This window comes from Typopeltis vanoorti, chromosome 3 (genome assembly GCF_054136105.1).
Source record: "Typopeltis vanoorti isolate ZY-2024b chromosome 3, IOZ_Tvanoo_1.0, whole genome shotgun sequence".
NCBI lineage: Eukaryota > Metazoa > Arthropoda > Arachnida > Uropygi > Thelyphonidae > Typopeltis > Typopeltis vanoorti.
Window position 1 is genome coordinate 120,465,582 of NC_143551.1, and position 20,479 is coordinate 120,486,060.

General features: G+C 35.8%; 1 protein-coding gene across 3 annotated transcripts in view; it reads right to left on the reverse strand.

Annotated features, from left to right (window-relative positions):
- LOC150108520 (F-BAR domain only protein 2) overlaps nt 1–20,479 on the reverse strand; it is a 521,764-nt gene that overhangs the window by 159,845 nt on the left and 341,440 nt on the right. For all 3 annotated transcript variants that reach the window (XM_090390828.1, XM_090390826.1, XM_090390825.1), the window contains one exon: nt 2,300–2,460. In XM_090390828.1, coding sequence (XP_090246954.1) covers nt 2,300–2,460 — 161 coding nt within the window. The remainder of the gene's footprint in view (nt 1–2,299; nt 2,461–20,479) is intronic.

Below are 20,479 nucleotides of genomic sequence, written 5' to 3' on the forward strand. Positions count from 1 at the left end.
AGTTAACAATTTAGTACAACTAACACTTTCTTTCTCAGTACTCTAGTGGCTGAAATTTATATATGTGAGGGGTTTCTGAAAAATAAAGTATCACATTTTTTTCTCCTTAATAATGGTGAAAGGGAATGAGATAAAACATAGTGGACAGATAGACCCATTAATGATGTTCACAAAGAACAGCATTGCAGCGTAGCCATATTGTTGCCTCACAGCTAATTCCAGTTGCAAGATGCTGGCTACCACGTGAATGTGGTCCAAAACAGGTGTCCATGAAGTTATTTGTTTTTCACAAACAAAAGATGCTTCACCAAGTGACATTAACCATGAACTGACTGCTGCATATGATGAAAAGGCGATGTCAAAGAAGCAGGTGTGTTTTTTAGGGCAATGGATTTAAAGCAGGCCATAGTGACATTAAAGATTGACATCATTTAGGTTAGGCATTCATCAAGCAAGACAGAAGACAACATTTTGCTCATTAAGGGCATTGTTCTTGAATCATTTTTCCTTCAGAAAAGCAAGTGAAATTGTGTGAAATTTCAGCACAAGTGGTGAACTTGAGTAAGTCCACTGTTTACAAAATTGTTCGTGATGTCCTTGGCTTTTGAAAGGTGTGCTGGGTGCCCCAACAATTGTCAGAGGGGCAATAGGCAACATGCATAGTCTGGAGAATCTGTTGTGATATAACAGTAGCAAATTTAATATTCAATTAATTAAAAATCTGAAAATTCTGAATCACATTTATCACAAATTTTACACCTGATTAAATCCAGTACACTGGACTTAATTAGGTGTAAACCAGTGTGCTCATGTACACTGGTTTCCATAAATTAAGAGAAACAAAGAGAAAAATCACGATAACCCAAAAACTATATGATGAATCTTTATTCAATTCAATAAATAGCAGTATGATATGAGATGTGAAAGAAACACCCACAAAAACTGTAAATACATAGTTTAATTCAGTAAAAAAATGGGTATATGAAGACAATGGTCAAAAACAAGAGGCTAAAATGAGATTGTCAAAATAACTCAACTAGGAATTTCACCGCAATACAGTGCTCACAGCGATGTTTCACACTGTTTATAATGGTGTCCAGGAACTCACCTGGTAATAACAACCATTGCTTCTACAAAGTTTTCCCAAGTCTCTCAACATTTTGGGAAAGGGGTTGAGAACAGCAGCAGCAGTCTACTCAGAGCACCCGAACATGCTCAGTATACTGGATTAAAGTCAGGGGACCAGGCTGGCTGCTCCATATGTATGCTAGTCTCTGCTAAGAGCTTCACTTGATGCAGATAAGCAATGTTATCTTGTAGGATAAACGTCTCCTCTATCACCCCAATACAGATAAACATAGGTGTCCAGGGCTTCATCTCTATTATAAGTTGCAACATTCATAGTTTCACTAGGATGAACACAGTCAGTACATCCACCTAAAAAATGCCTCCCCAAACCACCACTATCTCCACCTGTATATTAGAGGGATAATAAAGTATCCCTGGTTCCCTCCAGATCAGAGCACTCCCGGTATTCGCTTTGTGGAGCAAACTGGGACTCATTCCGTACCCCCCCCCCCTCCTCCCATTGGTCTTGGATCCAGTTGATATGGAGTCTGGTGCATTTCAAACATTTTCTACTGTGGTGTGGGGATAGGAGCACACAAACACTACTGGTCACTTAGCATACAAACCACCTTTGTGAAGCCTTCTGTACATAATGGATGCATATACCAATGTTTGTATAGTCAACATAAGGTCAGATCATAGCCGATTCGGGATAGCACTCATGTTTCGGAAAGCAGATAATAGGAGATAGATATTGGTCACCCACTGTAGTTGTAGAGCAGTCTTCCTTCACTGTGTCTCAGGGATGCTGTTTGTGACTGTTGGAATTGTTTCCACAGTCTGTAAACTACATAACTCACAAGCAATCATCTAGCTACCTCTGCCTGATTTTGGCTGGCCTCTAGTCATATGATGGCTCATCACTTGAATTCTTTGGTTAAATGATGTCTTACAGCCATATCCAAGAATTTTGCTACCACAAAATGTGTTGTTCTCACTCTAGACAAAAAATGGAAAAACCATTCCGCAATGCCCACTTTTATGCTGTGGCTCATTTGCAGTGACAGCACTACTCATCCATATACAATAACCAGACTCAGCATTACTCTTTACATAATGTACTCAACCCTCCTATGTTTTTTTTCCCCTTTTCACTAGAGATATCGTGATTTTTTTCTTTGTTCCTTAACTTATGGAAACTAGTGTTTCTAACTAAATAAACACGTTTTACCAGTAGATCTATTCTTTGCTGTTGGTGTTGTATCTGCACTAGGAGTTACACTATTACTTCCCATACTAGTAGGACTCTGAAATCCACATGGAACACCTGTAGGAGTAGAAGCACTGGAGGCGCTTGGACTAAACAAACTGAAGACATCTGAATCAGTTTTGCTAAGAAATAATAAAATAAATAAATATGGAAATCAGTTTAAATATGATAACAATCATACAATTTTAAATATGCAAGCAATTTTATCATTAATCTGAAAAAGGTTACAATAAAATCAAAAAATACAATTCCAAAATTTCTGCAACTGCAAAAACATTACAACATTTGCTCTTTGGAGAAAAAGACCTAGACTCAATTCAAATCCCAATTTAAGAGAAAGGGAACTTTTAAAGGCTTTACAACTGAAGACGAGATGATTTCGTACATAGGTGATAAGGTTTTCCCATTCAGAAACTAAAGATTTTCATCCAACATAGTAATCATAGAACACGTGCAATTAACAGAATATCTGGCTTCATAGTTTTCAGGTTTTTTATCAAATCAATTTAAATTTTCACCATTAATAAAAAAAAAAAACTATACAATTGTGTACAATATATATAGCTTAAACCTTATGTTATAATTTCAAGGAATCAGCAGCGAAAAAGTTCATCTTTAATGCTAATTAAAAATATATATTTTTTAATTTTATCACAATGTCAGAAAGAAAAAAATCTCATGGATATTTCTTCCGAAATAATTTATTCAAATATTTTCAGATTTTCCAAACCTTAAAAAATACCAATTATTACATAACTCAGAATTATATACAGAAAGCATAGTATTTTAGAGAGCGTCTTCATAGAATCTTCTTTTTAGCTACTACCAAATACATGATTGAGAAATAGGATGCAATATTTCAGACTAAGAAAATGTCATTGATATAACTTGTAATAGAAGGAAAGAAAACCTGCAGGAATTGTAAGTGTGCTGGATAGCTCAGTTGTTTCTTCGGTTTAGAGTGAAAACATGGCTGACCACAAACATAAATCATACAATATGTAAATACAGTGAATAATAAATATATGATGTAAAACAATAATGATAGAAAGATAAATAAATAGTGCACAGTAAAAACAAACACAATTAATAGACCAATACTGGATAATTACAAAAGTTGATAATTAGAGAATAAAATCATGAATTGATATCTAGTAAAAATGGCTTAAAATTCATTATAGATGACTGTTGTTATATAACTGTATGATTGATCCTTAAAGAACAATGAAGTATGAAAAGTTGATACGAATCTTTACAATGTGTCAGTTGTTTTTGGCAAGAAGTCATACCCAGAAAAAAAAAGAATTATGTCGGATGAGCAAGAATGCAAATGCAGTGCTTGCTATATAGATGATGCAAAAGATCAGCATGTGTTCTGACTGGTTGAAGCTTGGCACTGAATTTTATATGATTTCAGTGCCAAGCTGATATAATGTATAATGTTGATACATTTACAGCCTTAGAGTCAGTTCTAATAATGACAGTTTCTGATATATGGAGTTTTGTTTCGTTATTTGGGAAATAATGTATGTAAGCTTTTTCAATTCTTGGAATTCTTTGCTTTCACTCACCCTGCTTTTCTTTCTAAATGTTTATTTGATATATAGCTAGTGGGATTGAATGTGAGGGGGTATAGTGTGTTCAGGAGTTACAGGGAGAATAAAATGGGGGGAGGAGTGTTAGTGATGATAGCTGATGAGCTACAGCCAAGGAGAATAGAAGTGAAACTACAGGATAGAGAAAAGAGCACATTTGAGGCTATTTGGTGGAAGATTGAAACTAGAAGAACAAAATATACAGTTGGGTGCTGCTATGGACCAGGTGATGGAGTGGATGGTGGAGATAGTATGCATAAGCAAATAGAAGAAATTAGTGGAAGGAGGGTAATTATAATGGGTGATTTCAACTATGGTAACATTGATTGGAAGGATGAGAGGACACATGGGAGGAAGGAATTGGATATTATGCGGTTATTAAGGGATAACTATCTGCCACAGCATGTAATGGAAAATACTAGGGGTCACAGAGTGCTTGACCTAGTAATCGCATCTGAGAATTTGGTAACGAATATGACATTACCACCAATTGGTGAGAATTATCATAGGGTCTTGACTTGGGAGGTGGCTAAAGGTGTGGAATTTACAATTAAGACAGGGTACATGTGGAATTATCGGGCTGGTAAGTATGACAAGCTTAGGAGTTTAATTGGTTCAGTGCCATGGCATGTAAAACTGCAAGGGCTAGATGTTGATAGTGCATGGGAGGAAGTTAGGAAGTGTTTCCATGAGGCAATAGCTGACTGTATACCTAGAGTCCGAATAATAAATCAAATAGGGGTTAAATGGATGAATAACACCATTAAGCTTGAGCTGCAAAAAAAGAAACTATGGAGAGAATTTAAGGAGAAAGGTGACCGGCAGGCACATGAATGATATAAAGCGCAGGCCAGAAGGGTAACGAGTGTGGTAAGAAAAGCAAAAGCGGATTATGAAAGAACATTAGACATGAAGGCTAAAGGAATCCCAAACAGTTTTTTCGATATGTTGCAAGTAAAAGAAAAAATGTATACGGCAGATTGATTTTAAAGAATGCCGATGGTAGGGAGGTTATCGAATCAGCTGATATAGTTGAATTACTGAGCGAGCACTTTGCAAGAGTATATCATCCAGGTGGTGACATTGCAGGAATGAATGAACCAATAGCCTATACGGGGAACTGTGATGAATAAAGTGGAGGTGAATAGTCTATTACAAAACCTTAATGTCAATACATCTGTGGGATCGGATGGTATACCAGCTTGTGTCATACGTGAAGCGGCTAAAGAATTGTCAGTGCCCTTGACCATTTTGTTTAATTTGAGTCTCGGGTCTGGGTTAGTCCTGAGGTGGGGGGGGGAGGTGGAAGAGGGGAAAATAGTTCCACTGCATAAAGGAGGTTCCAAGACTGCTGTCGTAAATTACCGCCCGATCAGCATATTAGGAATCGTCAAGGTCTTGGAGAAAATAGTCAAGAGAAAAATACTGGATTTTCATCTATCCAATACTGTATGGGGGACAGCATGGTTTTGTGAAGGGTAGATCATGCCTCAGTAACTTGCTCATGTTTTATAACACAGTGACGGCTGAACTGGATAAGGGTAATGGGTTTACAGTGATTCTACTGGACCTTGCTAAGGCCTTTGACAGGATACCACATGGAATTCAAATCAGTAAACTGCAGCATATGGGGATGGATATAGGGTTGGTGAGATGGAAAAATATCAGAGAGTGGTTTATTCAGGAGTAGAGTCCAAAAGACGGCTTGTGACTAGTGGGGTGCCGCAGGGTTCTGTTTTTGGACCACTACTTTTCAATTTGTTCATTAATGATATAGGAAAGAATCTGAGAGGAAGTGTTCACTTGTTTGCTGATGATGCAAAGTTGGGTAGAGCAATAGTGAGTGCACAGAATATCAAAATTTTGCAAGATGATTTGGATAGTTTGGAGGACTGGGCTAAGGAAAATGGATGTCGATTTAATGTGGCAAAGTGTAGGGTTATGCATTTTGGGGTGAAAAGATTAGCAGCAGTATATCACATTGGTGGAACCATACTCCAGGAGATTGATGAGGCCAGGGATTTGGGAGCGTTGGTGGAGGGAGTTGAAGTTTAGGGGGCACATTGGAAAATGGGCTAAATCAGCTCATCAAATCACTTGGTTGCTGAAAAGTACTTTAACAAGCAGAGAGAAACAAGTTATTGTTCCTCTGTATCAAGCCTTGATAAGACCCCATCTAGACTACTGTGCCCAGATATGGACGCCAGGGTATCTTACTGATGGGGGAGGAGGTAGAGAGGTTCCAGAGACGAATGAACAGGATGATAGCAGGTCTATGGAATAAACCTTATGAGAAGAGGTTGAAGATTTGTGGGTTGCAAAAATTGGTTGATAGGCGAAAAAGGGGTGGTATGATTGAGACATTCAAATTACTAAAGGGTTTCTATAAGATTAATTCAGAAGATATTTTTGAGAATAGGACTGGTGGTGGGAGGACTAGGGGACATATATGGAAGCTGGGCAAGAATGTGGTTAGCAAGGGTGTTAGAGCTAGGTTTTTTTTTTTTTTTCCGTGGAGAGTGGTGAATGAGTGGAATAAGCTGCTAGAGTCTGTTGTGGGTGCTATGGCTGTGAATGAGTTGAAGGCTAGGTATGATAGATACTGTGTGAATATCGAATAGTTGTTCTTGACATGATGTTAGGGCCTCCCTCGATGAGTCTGTCGACTCCTTGGAGTTGTCCGAAATAATAATAATAATTTAGGTTGTTAGGGATTGGGGTATCACAGTCTTAAAACTGTTCATATAAATGGGATCATAGTGATCTAATGGTGGATTCAGTGTACAGGTGCTTCACAGTGAAGTTTAATGACAAGGAATACATTAGACCACTTTGTGGTAATCAGATAAGTAATTTTTTGTTTGCTTAATTGGGATTCTAAAAATATTAGCTAATTAGCTGTAAATACACTCTAGTTGACATATTTGAAAATATATAATATTTTAAAGATTTATGGACATTGTGCACATGCAAAAATGAATAGTTTGGAGAATGGCATTTGGTGCATGAGGGGGAGGCTGAACAAATTTTTTGCTAAAGTATTAGTCTGAGTAAATAGCCGCTGCAGATATGACTTGGTTAAAATTCCCCAATGGACAGGACATTTCGTACATATCACCATAAAGACATACCAGAAGAGAAGAGGGAGGGAAGAAGCTGTGAACCAGACTTCAAATGTGCCAAGAATAATTCAGCAAGCTGACTGCTGATATTCTGGCTCATTAGGAGCCTGAAGATTTGGATACAGATATCATTGAGTTAATTTAGTGCCAGAACAGAGGTAGATCGTTTAAGAGTGCAGCATGACATTAAATGTCTTGTGAATGTCAGTGCCAGTATACAGAACAGCTGCATCAAAGGAGGTTAGGTTTAGATATCATTGGATAAAGTTGTGCGATTTCTTCACAATTATCAAATTCTTTATAGGCACCTTCGAGGAGTATACAGAATATCATGAAAGTATGACACACAGAAATTACATCATTAACTTCACATCAACAAGGCTCCTCCAAACGAGTCTGTTAACACACCAGAGAACTCCAAAACTGTTGGATCTTATATTTGTCTTCTCAGGCACTTCTAAATGCATCAATCCATTTAGATCTTGTTCTTCCTATGAGATCTTTTTCCTGCCATCTGGGCATCAATACCAGTTCTGCTAACCTTTCCTTTCCTATTCTGCATAAGTTTAACATCTGAAGAATAGCTCTTCTCACACATTCCCTAGTGCTAAAAAAGCCAAACTTCTTCCTAATCTTCATTTTAAATGATTCTTCTATTGATGTATCTGTTCACTTTCCCCAGATTTTCTCAGAAATGTTACATTCTGTGGGATATAGTCTTTGATTAACTGGTTTACTTCTAACAACTCTCATATCCGTAAGTTAAAACTGGTTCAAACACTGTCTTGTATACAGCTACTTTAGTGTTTTGAAATTATTTCAAAACACTAAAGTATTCTATGATATATGAATTTATTCAGTTAAATCACCATGAGAGAGAGAATCAACTGAATAAATAGGTAGAATATCTATTTATTCTGTGCATATTCCGTTGTCTACTTCTGCATTCAATTTGCTATCATCATAAAAATTGCGCCTAAAAAGCTGAAATGTTTTACCTGTTCTATAGGTCTCTGAAACAGAAACATTGATTTCAATGTTCCTAATTTTTATGATTTCTATTTTCATTGTACATATTTTTATAATGAAATTTAATACCAAAATTTTTTGCAGTAGTTATCAATTTAGTTAAGGAATCCTGAAGATTTCACTTGATTTATGAGGATGGTCTGAAAATTTCTCAGCCTAACAATGAAAAAATGAATATAATTTCAAAATTATTTTTATTTTTCAACATAATCTCCATTAAAACTAATACATTTATTCCTGCGATGCTTCAGCATCATTATCCTGTCCCTATAGTGGTTCTCAGTAAGATCTGCAAAATATCCCTCTACAGCTGCAATCACCTCTTGATTTGAAAAAAAAAACCCTGACCAGCAAAGAACAGTTTTAGTTTTGGGAACAGATAGAAGTCAGCGGAAGCCAAATCTGGGGAATAGGGCGGATGTTCCAACAATTCATAGTGCAGATCCCTCAATTTTCCCATAGCCAAAACACCGTTGTGGGCAGGCGTATTGTCCTGATTAAAGATGATTTTTTTTTTCTGCAAACCGGGTCTTCTCTCACGAATTTTTTTTGTCTAGTCTGGTTAAAAGATCGGAATAATATTCCCCGGTTATTGTTTTGCCCTTTTCAAGATAATTAATAAACAAAATGCCTTTAGCATCCCAAAACACTGATGCCATGACCGATCCTACTGATGGAACCGACTTTGTCTTCTTTGGTGCTGAACAACTGGCTTCAGGCCACTGTTTTGATTGCTGTTTGGATTCTGGTGTGTAATGGTGAATCCAAGTCTCACCCATAGTAATAAATCGATGCACAAAATCAGTTTTATTCTTGTTAAAACTCTCCAAGCACTGTTCAGAGATTTTCATGCGAGTGCGTTTTGGATCTGCTGTGAGCAAGCACAGCACCCATCTTGCATAAAGCTTTTTCATTTGCATTTTTTCATGCAAAATATATCCTACAAGCTGTAGGCTTCTGTGGTTTGGCAGCTCAAAAGAAAAATTCCGGTATTGCGACCACATGTTTATTTCGTATGTCATTTGACTTACTTCTTCAGGGCTTAAAGATAACTAAATGTTTAAACACAATAAATGAAAAAAATACTCAAAATAGTCCATTAGATGTTGTTATGGCCATAACTGTTCAAATTAAAAATTAAAAAATCCAAATGCAGAATCAATACATACGTTCGTGCATGCTACGTTTTAACAATGCTGGATGTTGTCACGTTCTGTTGTTCATGTTCACACTGTCCAAGGTCTGAATTAGGTATATTTTTTATGAATGCTGATCAAACTTGGTGTAGAATTAGGCCCTGGTTTTTATTGCATTGTGTTGGGATTCTAAGCATATTTGCAGCTTCTTTAAATTTCCTTGTGAAACAGTTTTTTTTTTCAATATAAGACATGTTCGTTTTATGTCAAAGTACATTATGGCCAGTGGAAGTTGTGTGATATGCTAGTCCTGATTTATGTTCTCTCCTTTTTTGCACGTCTTTTTGATGTTCGTTCATACGAATTTCTCCTGATCTTCCCATCTGGCCTATGTAACAGATGCCACAGGAACAGTAAATTTTATAGACACCTTTTTTTTTTAATGGGTGATGTGGGGGTTTAGGGGGATGTAGAAATCTAGATTTTTTTTTCTAGAGGTAGAAAAGCTACTTTGATGTTCTGTTTGTAAAATAATTTGGCTAGTTTGTGAGTAACATTCCTGACGTATAGTAGCGTAATTGCGTTCTTGAAATCTTGCATTTGTGAGATGCTTTTAGGAGGTGTGTTGAGGATTTTCTTCGTTGTCCCGGGTTCAAAACCATTTTTTTTTGATAGTCTGTGTTAGATAATGTAATTCTTCATTCCGCTTTTTTCTGTGCTGGAAATATTGTACGCTCTATCCCTCAAGGTTTTTATTAAACCTATTTTTTGCATGGGGTGGTGGTGTGAGGCAGCATTAAGAAATCTTCCTGTGTTGGTGGGTTTTCTATAAATGGAGAAAGATAATCTGTTTTCTCTTTCATTGATTTCTATTAGGATGTAGAAATCTAGGTAGTTTTTTATGTTCTTCCTGTTCCAAAGTGAATTTTATGTTGTTGTCCAGATTAAGATAATGTTTAAAAGCTGTGAGTTACTCTGTTGTTCCTGGCCATATGATGGAAATATTGTCAACATAAGAAAGCCAAATTTTCGATTTTTTATGATAGTTGTTTACTACATTATTTTCAAAATTTTTCATACATAAACGTTTGCTAACATTTATTATTATTATTATTACGTAACACCTCCAGGGAGTGCAATGACTCATCGAGGGAGGGTATCAACTCTACAACTCTCCATCTCCACCAATCGCAACTACCTTCATCATCTACACCAACGCCATCTACCGCCGACTACCACTACTACTATTTTCACAATCATCCATGCGCACGGTGGGAATCAAGCACACAGCCTTTTGGCTGGAGAGCATATACGCTAACCAGCTAACCACTCGGCCAACCAGGCTAATGCAGAGGAGTGGGGGGTAACCCATTGCCAGTCCTTTTTTTTTGTTCCCAAAATTTGTTCCTCTGTCTAAGGGTGTATAGATATAGAGATCCCACTCGACGAGCTCACAATAAAACCAATGATCTAATTAAAAATATACCCAATTGGACTGAAGAACTTAAAAGAACTCTACAATCAAAACACCCGTTAGTTCCTAGAATATATGGAGTACCAAAAATTCATAAGAAAGATACTCCTTTACGACCGATAGTGGATGGAAGAGACTCCCCCACCTTGAATCTGGCAAAACACCTCACTAACAAAATTTTACCACACATAAGAAAAACAACATCATTCATTAAGAACAGCATGCATTTCATTGAGAAGATAAAGGATATATACATAGAACCTTCAGACATTTTGGCTAGTTTAGATGTAGTCAGCCTTTTCAAAATGTTCCCAGAAATGAAACAGTGAATCTCCTTGAAGATCTTTTTCCACTGGACATTGTATCAAGACAAATTTTGGGGAACTAAAAGAAGGACTGGCAATGGGTTCCCCACTCTCCCCAGCATTAGCAAACCTATATATGAAAAATTTTGAAAATAATGCATTAAACAACTATAATAAAAAACTGAAAATTTGGCTTCGTTATGTAGAACAGTGCTTCCCAAACTTCTGGATGTCAGGGACCCCTTTTTATTGCATTGTGTTGGGATTCTAAGTATATTTGCAGCTTCTTTAAATTTCCTTGTGAAACAGTTTTTTTCAATATAAGACATGTTCGTTTTATGCCAAAGTACATTATAAAAATTAAAATATTTCATGGTCCCCCTCGAAAAAAATCATAATATAGACATATATTATTATATTTTTTGATATTTATATTCAATGCAAAACATACACAGCAAATATTGCAAAAATCAAATGCAAATATTAAATTTTTAGCATCTTACATACACATTTGACATGGCACATTACCTCATATTTTTATATAGATAAATATATTGTTATTGTACATTTGCAGTACAAGCACATAAAACAATTAGTAATAAAGAAAGAATTAAAAACATGAAAGAAGTTTAATAACAATTTAATGTGATGGATGTGTTTCAATACTGCTACACAAAAAGTCAATATCAGGTGAAATATTTGAAACTGCAATTCTTAGATTTCTGCTTTGAAATGAAACTTATACGAATAAGCATATATTTATTAATATTCATTAAGCGCCGAAATATGCAGGAAGCAAAATTTGTGAATCCGCACCAATGTGTGATTTTTTCCATTAAAATATAAAAAATAACAAAAAAGAAATAATAAATAAAATTAAATACGTTTCTTTTAAGATTAAAAAAATCTATTTAGTCTTAAAACATTTTAAATTTGTTTTCATTATTTCACCCCCCCCAAACAAAACCTACAGCCCCCAGTTTGGGAACCGCTGATGTAGACGATATTTTCATCACAGCCAGGAATAACAGAGGAACTCACTGCTTTTAAAGATTATCTTAATAATCTGGACAACAACATAAAATTCACTTTGGAACAGGGAAGAACATAAAAAACTACTTTTCCTTAACATCCTAATAGAAATCAATGAAAGAGAAAACAGATTATCTTTCTCCATTTATAGAAAACTCACCAACACAGGAAGATTTCTTAATGCTGCCTCATACCACCACCCCATGCAAAAAATAGGTTTAATAAAAACCTTGAGGGATAGGGCGTACAATATTTCCAGTACAGAAAAAAAGTGGAATAAAGAATTACATCATCTAACACAGACTCTCAAAAAAATGGTTTTGAACCCGGGACAACGAAGAAAATCCTCACCACACCTCCTAAAAGCATCTCACAAATGCAAGATTTCAAGAATGCAATTATGCTACCATACATCAGGAATGTTACTCACAAACAAGCCAAATTATTTTACAAACAGAACATCAAAGTAGCTTTTCTACCGCTAGAAAAAATATCTAGATTTCTACATCCCCCCTAAACCTCCACACATCACCCATTAAAAAAAACCAGGTGTCTATAAAATTTACTGCTCCTGTGGCATCTGTTATGTAGGCCAGACGGGAAGATCGGGAGAAATTCGTATGAACGAACATCAAAAAGACGTGCAAAAAAGGAGAGAATATAAATTAGGACTAGCATATCACACAACTTCCACTGGCCATAATGTACTTTGGCATAAAACGAACATGTCTTATATTGAAAAAAACTGTTTCACAAGGAAATTTAAAGAAGCTGCAAATATGCTTGGAATCCCAACGCAATGCAATAAAAACCAGGGCCTAATTCTACAACAAGTTTGATCAGCATTCATAAAAAACATACCTAAGTCAGACCTTGGACAGTGTGAACGTGAACAACATCCAGCATTGTTAAAACATAACATGCGTGAGTCGATTCTGCATTTGGATTTTTTAATTTTTAATTTGAACAATTATACGGCCATAAGAACATCTAGCAGACTATCTTGAGTAATTTTTTCATTTATTGTGTTTAAACGTTTAGTTACCTTTAACCCCCTGAAGAAGTAAGTCAAACGACATACGAAACTTGTCGGGTTTTGTTCATCTTTATCTCAATAAACGTGGTCGTAATACCGAAATTTTTCTTTTGAAATACCTATAGTCTCAGCAATTTCACTACCTTTGACTCGCCAGTCATCCAATACCATATCGTACACTTGATCAATGATTTCAGGTGTTACACTTTTTGGACGTCCTTCACATGGATCACCTTCAAGACTGGTACTGCCACATTTAAACTCGGTAGTCCATTTCTTAATTGTCAAAAATGAAAGAGAAGAGTGCCCATAAACTTTTATGAACTTCGAATGAATTTCTTTTGCATTAAACCTTCTTATACAAAGAATTTTATAACCACACGATACTCAATTTAATCACTTCAAGGTATACAGACAACACTTTTGCTTCAGACAGCTGTATAAAACAAACTACTTGATAGAATGACTTGCAATTTCACATGGATGCTTATGACAGATGTACCAACTTAGAAAAAAAAATCTTGCCGATAATGTTGCCACCTATGGCCGAGGACTTTTCAGACCACCCTCATATTTAGGAACAGTGGAAATAGCAAACATCCTTTCTTGGAGTGTGATTTACTTTCTAACCAAGAGAAAAAAAAACTTTCTATAGCAAACACGCTGGGTCTCTCACCAGATTTCTCATCATCCTATACTTCCTTCAATTCTGTTTACAACATAAATACATGTATTGCATAATATAATATCCCATTTACACCACATAACTATAGTTCTTTAAATTTTTTTTTCTCCCCTTGGTACCTCATCATATGCATTTTACCAGATCTACAAAACTAATTACAGTTATTTGTTATATTCCAGTGATTTCTCAAAGTGAAAATCTGATCTTGACAATCTCATTGCAGCCTGAACCCATGCTAGTTCTTCTCCAAGTTTCTTTTCCACAGTTTTTTAATCTCTTCTCAAGAATGCTTACAAAAATTTTACTGAAACATTTACTCAGTATTCCTCTGTAATTATATATTCAGTTTTATTTTCCTTTTTCTAGATGGATCGGAAAGCTCTATTTCAATCATCCAGAATTTGATCTTCTGAATTATGCAGTTACAGTCACTGTAAAACCTTTACACCTCCATATTTGAGCACTTCAGGTTGAATATCATCTAATTCAGCTGCCTTTCCACATTGTAAGTTTATGATAGCTTTATCTTTCTCAAATATTTATACGATTGCTTTCCTTTTGAATATCTTTTATTACTCTTCTGTCACCGCTTGTTTCATTTAAAAATCTTTCAACGTAATTACTATGGACATCTAGAATATCTGACTTCAGTTTTTGTGTCACCTTTATCATTTATGATTCCTTTTAGAGTAATCTTTTCTCAACTTCTAAGCTTTTTTTTTTTTTAATATCCTCCGAAAACATTCTGCAACCTTTCTGATATTTATCTTCTATATTCTTACTAGTCTTATCATGACTTTTACTTAGCTATTTTTACCCACTGCTTTGCTTTCTTACACATTTTTCTCTGTATTCTTTCAGAGCACATGCTAACTTACTTGTTAAGAACTTTTGATAGGTTGTCTTTCCTTTCCATGGCTGTCTCTTAAACTTCCTGAACTCATCATGGAGTTCTGATTTTTCTATCCTTCCAAACTCTTCACCACATACCTCATTGGCTGAATCAATCAATATTTTCTTCAGTCTGCCAATGAGTCTCCAATGTTTTGGGTTTATCTATGAATTCATTTTTTCTTTAAACTAATTCTTTTTAATACTCTCTAATGTACTTTAGTTCCCCCCTATATGATATTCAATTTCAACCTGCTCCAAACTAAATGACAATCGCCTCTTTCAAATCCCCTGTGTACTCTTATGCCCTGAACTAGAATAGATATTACCTTCAACAATAATGCAGTAAATAAGACATATCTTGTGTCTTCTCTCTATATGTATTTGTGCACATCTTTATACCGAAACATGGTGTTAGTAATGATTAGTCGTCCATCTCCTGAACAGAAATCTAGCAGATACGTATAATTATTATTACTGCTTTTTTTTTTTTTTTGTTACATGTTTCCAAAATATTTCTGTATATCTGATAGTCATTTTCTACATTGCTCTTTATATCACCTGCAAGTATCAGCTGCCTAATGGCTTCAAAGGAAAAAAAGTCATATGGCTGACTTTTCATGTACTTTTTTGTACATGATGCTCTTTTCATGTACTGCCTGCTATTCAGAAAGATTAATTTCATGTTTTGTGTTGAATACTATAGATACTCCTTTTCTCTGATCATTATTGCCCAAATATAACTCGTGGTAGTTAATTAGAATAATCTCACCTGTTTTTCCACTCTGTTACGATAATACATATGCCAAGTTGATACTTCTCTAATTCTCCTGCCAATTCCATTTCTCTCCCATTTATACTGATGTGCTAATCCTGAAGTCTGACAATGCTGAGTTGGAGTTTGTTCTAGTGGTAGCAGAATTTTCACTGTTTGTCCTGGTTCTCTGAGACAATGCTCCAGATGACATGCAATTTCATCATGTTATACAACAATTCTGTATTAGTTTAAGCCAAGACAGAATACAATTTGGTCAGCTAAATCTCAAATGGAGTGCACATCAAAAAAGATAAGGACTGGACATTAAATCAGAAATGTTGAATTGGATTTAAACGGTATTGATGCAAACACAGTTTGATAAGAAAATAACTATTTATTAACTTAAAAGCTAATATTTCGCTGGTATTATCCAGCATCTTCAGAGCACACAAAGGTTGTTACAAATGCGAGCCAACCACAATTTGGTGTAACAGTGGGGCTAGTATAAGTAATTGCAGCGTGCAACACAAGACTAAAGTCCTAATACAGCACCATCTAAGTTATAAAAAAAATGGTAGTCCTTGAAACTTTTTGAAAAATAGTAGTCCAAAGTTAGAAAAAAAATAAAATTAAAATAAATAAATATTAATTTGGTCTTAAGATGACTCTCCAAAATCTTTGGTAGATTTATACAGCCATACTTTTTAAGGTTTGGAGCAGGTTTTAAGGCTTCTGTTCATTCCCAGAACAACCTCTCTGACTTGTAGAAGCTTCTGTGCAGTACTTTTTTTTTTTCCAATTGATCCTGAGTGCTGGTGTATCCAAAGCATGGTCTGCCAGACCCGACTTGCCATAACGAAAGTGCAAGAGGGTTTGGCAGGCCATGCTTTGGATACCCCAGCACACAGGATCAATTGGAAAAATAACAAAGTACTGCACAGAAGCTTCTACAAGTCAGAGAGGTTGTTCCTGGAATCAACAGAAGCCTTAAAACATACTCCAAACCTTAGCAAGTATGGCTGTATAAACTACCAAAGATTTGGGAGACAGTCATCCTAAGACCAAATTAATATTTATTTATTTTAATTTTATTTTTTTCTAACTTTGGACTACTATTTTTCAAAAGTTTCAAGGACTACTATAGTTTTTTTCAAAACTTGGGACTACTGTTTTTTTTATTTTAAAACTTAGATGGCACCATATTAGGACTTTAGTCTTGTGTTGCACTCTGCAATTACTTATACTAACCCCACTGTTACACCGAATTGTGGTTGTCTCACATTTATAACAAACTCTGTTTGTGTGCTCTGAAGTTGCTGGATATAATGCCAGCGAAATATCAGCTTTTAAGTTAATAAATAGTTATTTTCTTAAGTTAAGGAGATAATAAATCCCTCATTATTTTAAAGCTGGATAGATACTAAACTCCGAGATCGAAATCAAAGAGTTTCATGCCGAAGAACTATCGGCGAGTCCAAGCGTAAGTGAACACCTGGGTAGTACAACACTAGGGCCAACTCGGAGCAAAGGTGTAGCAAGCTCCATCACTATCCTTAATATTTTCTGATAATGTAAAACGCAGCCCCTAGGAGATGTATTACTGTTTTACATTATGAGGAGAGGTCACTACCCAGACTGGTTTCGACCTTTATTGAGGTCTCATCAGTGAGTAGATAGACCTGGATAATAGCAAGGTTTAAGTGAAGCGAACTTATATACCCTTACTTTATCGTAGTAATAATATATGGGTACACCGTTCTGGCAATTCGTATAGTAAGGATATGCAAGTTTGGTTCACTTAGACCTTGGTATTATCCAGGTCTACCTACTCACTGATGAGACCTCAATAAAGGTCGAAACCGGTCTGGGTAGTGACCTCTCCTCATAATGTAAAACAGTAATACATCTCCTAGGAGCTGCGTTTTACATTGTTTGTAAAACTCCACCTTTGCTACGAATTTTAAGCACTACCCAGGTGTCGACTTACGCTTGGACTCGCTGATAGTTCTTCGGCATGAAACTCTTAGATTTCGATCTCTGAGTTTCGTATCTGGCTTTAAAATAATGAGGAATTTATTATCCCCTTAAACTTAATTTATGCCACCAGAAAAAAACAGCCTCTTGGCTCTTTATCGTAGTTATTTTCTAATCAATCTGTGTTTGCATCAATACCGTTTAAATCCAATTCGACACTTGTGATGAACACATCAGCCTATCCACGCGATTAAATCAGAAAGCTCAGTTAGTTTTTCTATTCCTGATCATCATCATCAAATTCCTGCCATGTACCCTCAAGGGGTTTACAGAATATGATAGTACTACACGAAAAATTTACATCATTACTGACATCCTATCTACAATTTTCCTCCAAATCAGTCTGTTCTCTGTCAAGACTCTAACATTATCAGATCTTATATTTCGATCTTCTAAGGCACTTTTTACTCTATCAATCCACCTATATCTTGGTCTTTGCTCTGGGTCTTTTTCCTGCCAACCTGGCAGAGTATACTTCTTTTGCTAATCTTTCCTCTCCCATTCTGTTTTATAAGTGAGCATGCCACCTGAGATTAGCTCTGCTAACGCATTCCTGAATGCCAACAATGTCAAGTTCCTTCCTAATATCCTCATTTTTAATATGATATTGCTATTGATGCATCTGTTTATGCCCCTATTCTTTCTCAGGACTCTTATATCTGCAGTCTCTAGTCTTTGTCAAGTGTTTTATTTGAGCACTTCAGCTGCTCAAATTTGACCCAGTCTTCAGATCTATCATCATCATCGAATTCCTGACATTTACCCTCAAGGGGGTATACAGGATATGATAGTACTACATGAAAAATTTACATCATTACTAACTTCCTATCTACAATTTTCCTCCAAATCAAACTAATACCCATCAAGGCTCCAACATTGTCAGATCTTATATTTCTATCTTTTAAAGCACTTTTTACTGTATCAATCCACATATATCCATTTTCCTGCCAACCCTGCTAGTGAACACTAGTTTTGCTAATCTTTCCTCTCCCATTCTGTTTAAGTGACCATACCACCTGAGATTAGCTCTGCTATCACATTCCTGGATGCTAACAATGTCAAGTTCTTTCCTAATATCCACATTTTTGATATGATATTACCATTGATGCCATCTGTTCATGCCCCTAATCTTTCTCGGGTCTCTCATATCTGCGGTCTCTAGTTTACAGATATGAGATCCATAAGTTAAAACTGTTTGAACACTGTCTTGTATACAGCTAATTTAGTGTTTTGACTAATTTCTCTCTCTTACTCCATATAAATTTATTCAGTTGACTTCTTACCATACCAGCTTTGTTGATCCTGTTGTCTATTTCGATATTTCATTTATCATCTTCACTAAAAATCGTGTGCTTAAGTAGTGGGAATGTTTTACTTGTTCTACAGGTTCTCCATTCACAACGCAGTTGTTATTTTCAATGCTTCTGCCTATTTTCATTGTCTCTGTCTTTTTAATGCTGACCTTCATACCAACTCTATTACAACAGTTATTCAATTTAGTCAGGGAATCTTGCAGACTTGGAGCAGATTTATTTAGAAGCATAACATCATTTGCATAAAGCGAAGAGCTGACATTAACATCTCCAATTTTGATATTAGATTTAACACCACTTTCCTTCATAATGTGATCCATAACAGAGGAGATAATGTACATCCTTGTCTAACACCAGATTTAACATTAAACCATCTTCCTGTACTTCCTTCAATTCTAACTGCTGACATACAACTCAAATAAAGACTAAGTATTGCTTGATATAATGCCCCACTGACACCAAACAATTGTAGCATTTTGAATAGTTTCTCTCTTGGCACCTTATCATATATACCTTTTCCAGATCGACAAAACTTAAATACAGATCTTTGTTATATTCCCATGATTTCTCACTATATGGCCTGAATCCAGCTTGTTCTTCACCAAGCTACTCTTCCACAATCTTCAACGGTTTCTCAAGTATACTGTCATAAATCTTACCAGGAACGCTCAGTAGAGAAATACCTCTGCAATTCTTACATTCGGTTTTATTTCCCTTTTTATATATGGGTACTACGAGAGCTCTACTGCAATCATCTGGAATTCATTCCTCTATCCAGGCCTTATAAACTATGCAGTGCGGCCAATGTAAGATTTTTATACCTCCATACTTGAGCATTTCTGGTCGAATATCATCTACTCCAGCTGCCTTTCCACATTTCAGACTTTTGATGGCTTTTTCTACTTCAAGTATGGATATGTATTCCTGATGGCATGCCTGATCAGTGTTTTTTTTTATCACTGTGCTGTCATCACTGCCAGTTTCATTTAGCAATTTTTCAAAATAATTACTCCATACTTCAAGGATATCTTTCCTCCAGTTTTTCTAAAGGTGATATGAAAACTGAATTCCTTTTACAACACTCTTTCCTTCATTTTTGAGTTTCTTCAACAACCTCCAGAATACCTTGCACCTTCTTGATATTTATTTTCTCTGTTCTTACCAAAGTCTTCCCATGACTTTTGTTTAGCTAGTTTTACACAGTGTTTAGTTTTCTTACATTTGTCTTTGTATTCTCTAAGAGCACAAGCTGACTTATCTGCCAGGAACTTTTGACATGTTTTCTTCTTTTTCCTTCACTGCTTGTTTAACTTCCTGTGTCCACCAGGGAGTTCTGATTTTTCTGTCCTTGCAGACAACCTCAGCACATGCCTCTCTGGCTAAATCAATCAATGTTTTCTTCAGAACTTGCCAATGAATCTCCAAGGTTTGATTCCTGTTCTCAACGTTTTTCATTTTTTCTTGAATAATGATTGTATAGTTCAATCTACAGTTCACATATGAGAACTGCTCAACTTTTATTCGCTTTAAAACTTTCTTACAAGTTCTTCTTTTCAATATGACATTCAATTTTATCCTGCTCAGGACTAAATGGTGATCACTTCCTGCTTCGTTCCTCATTTACTGTGTGTTGTGCTTGCATGCATGTCTTATATTTAAGTTCCTGTGATAGTGGCAATGTGACATTGCCGAAATAGTGGAAGTGTATTAAAATTTATTTTAATGTATATTC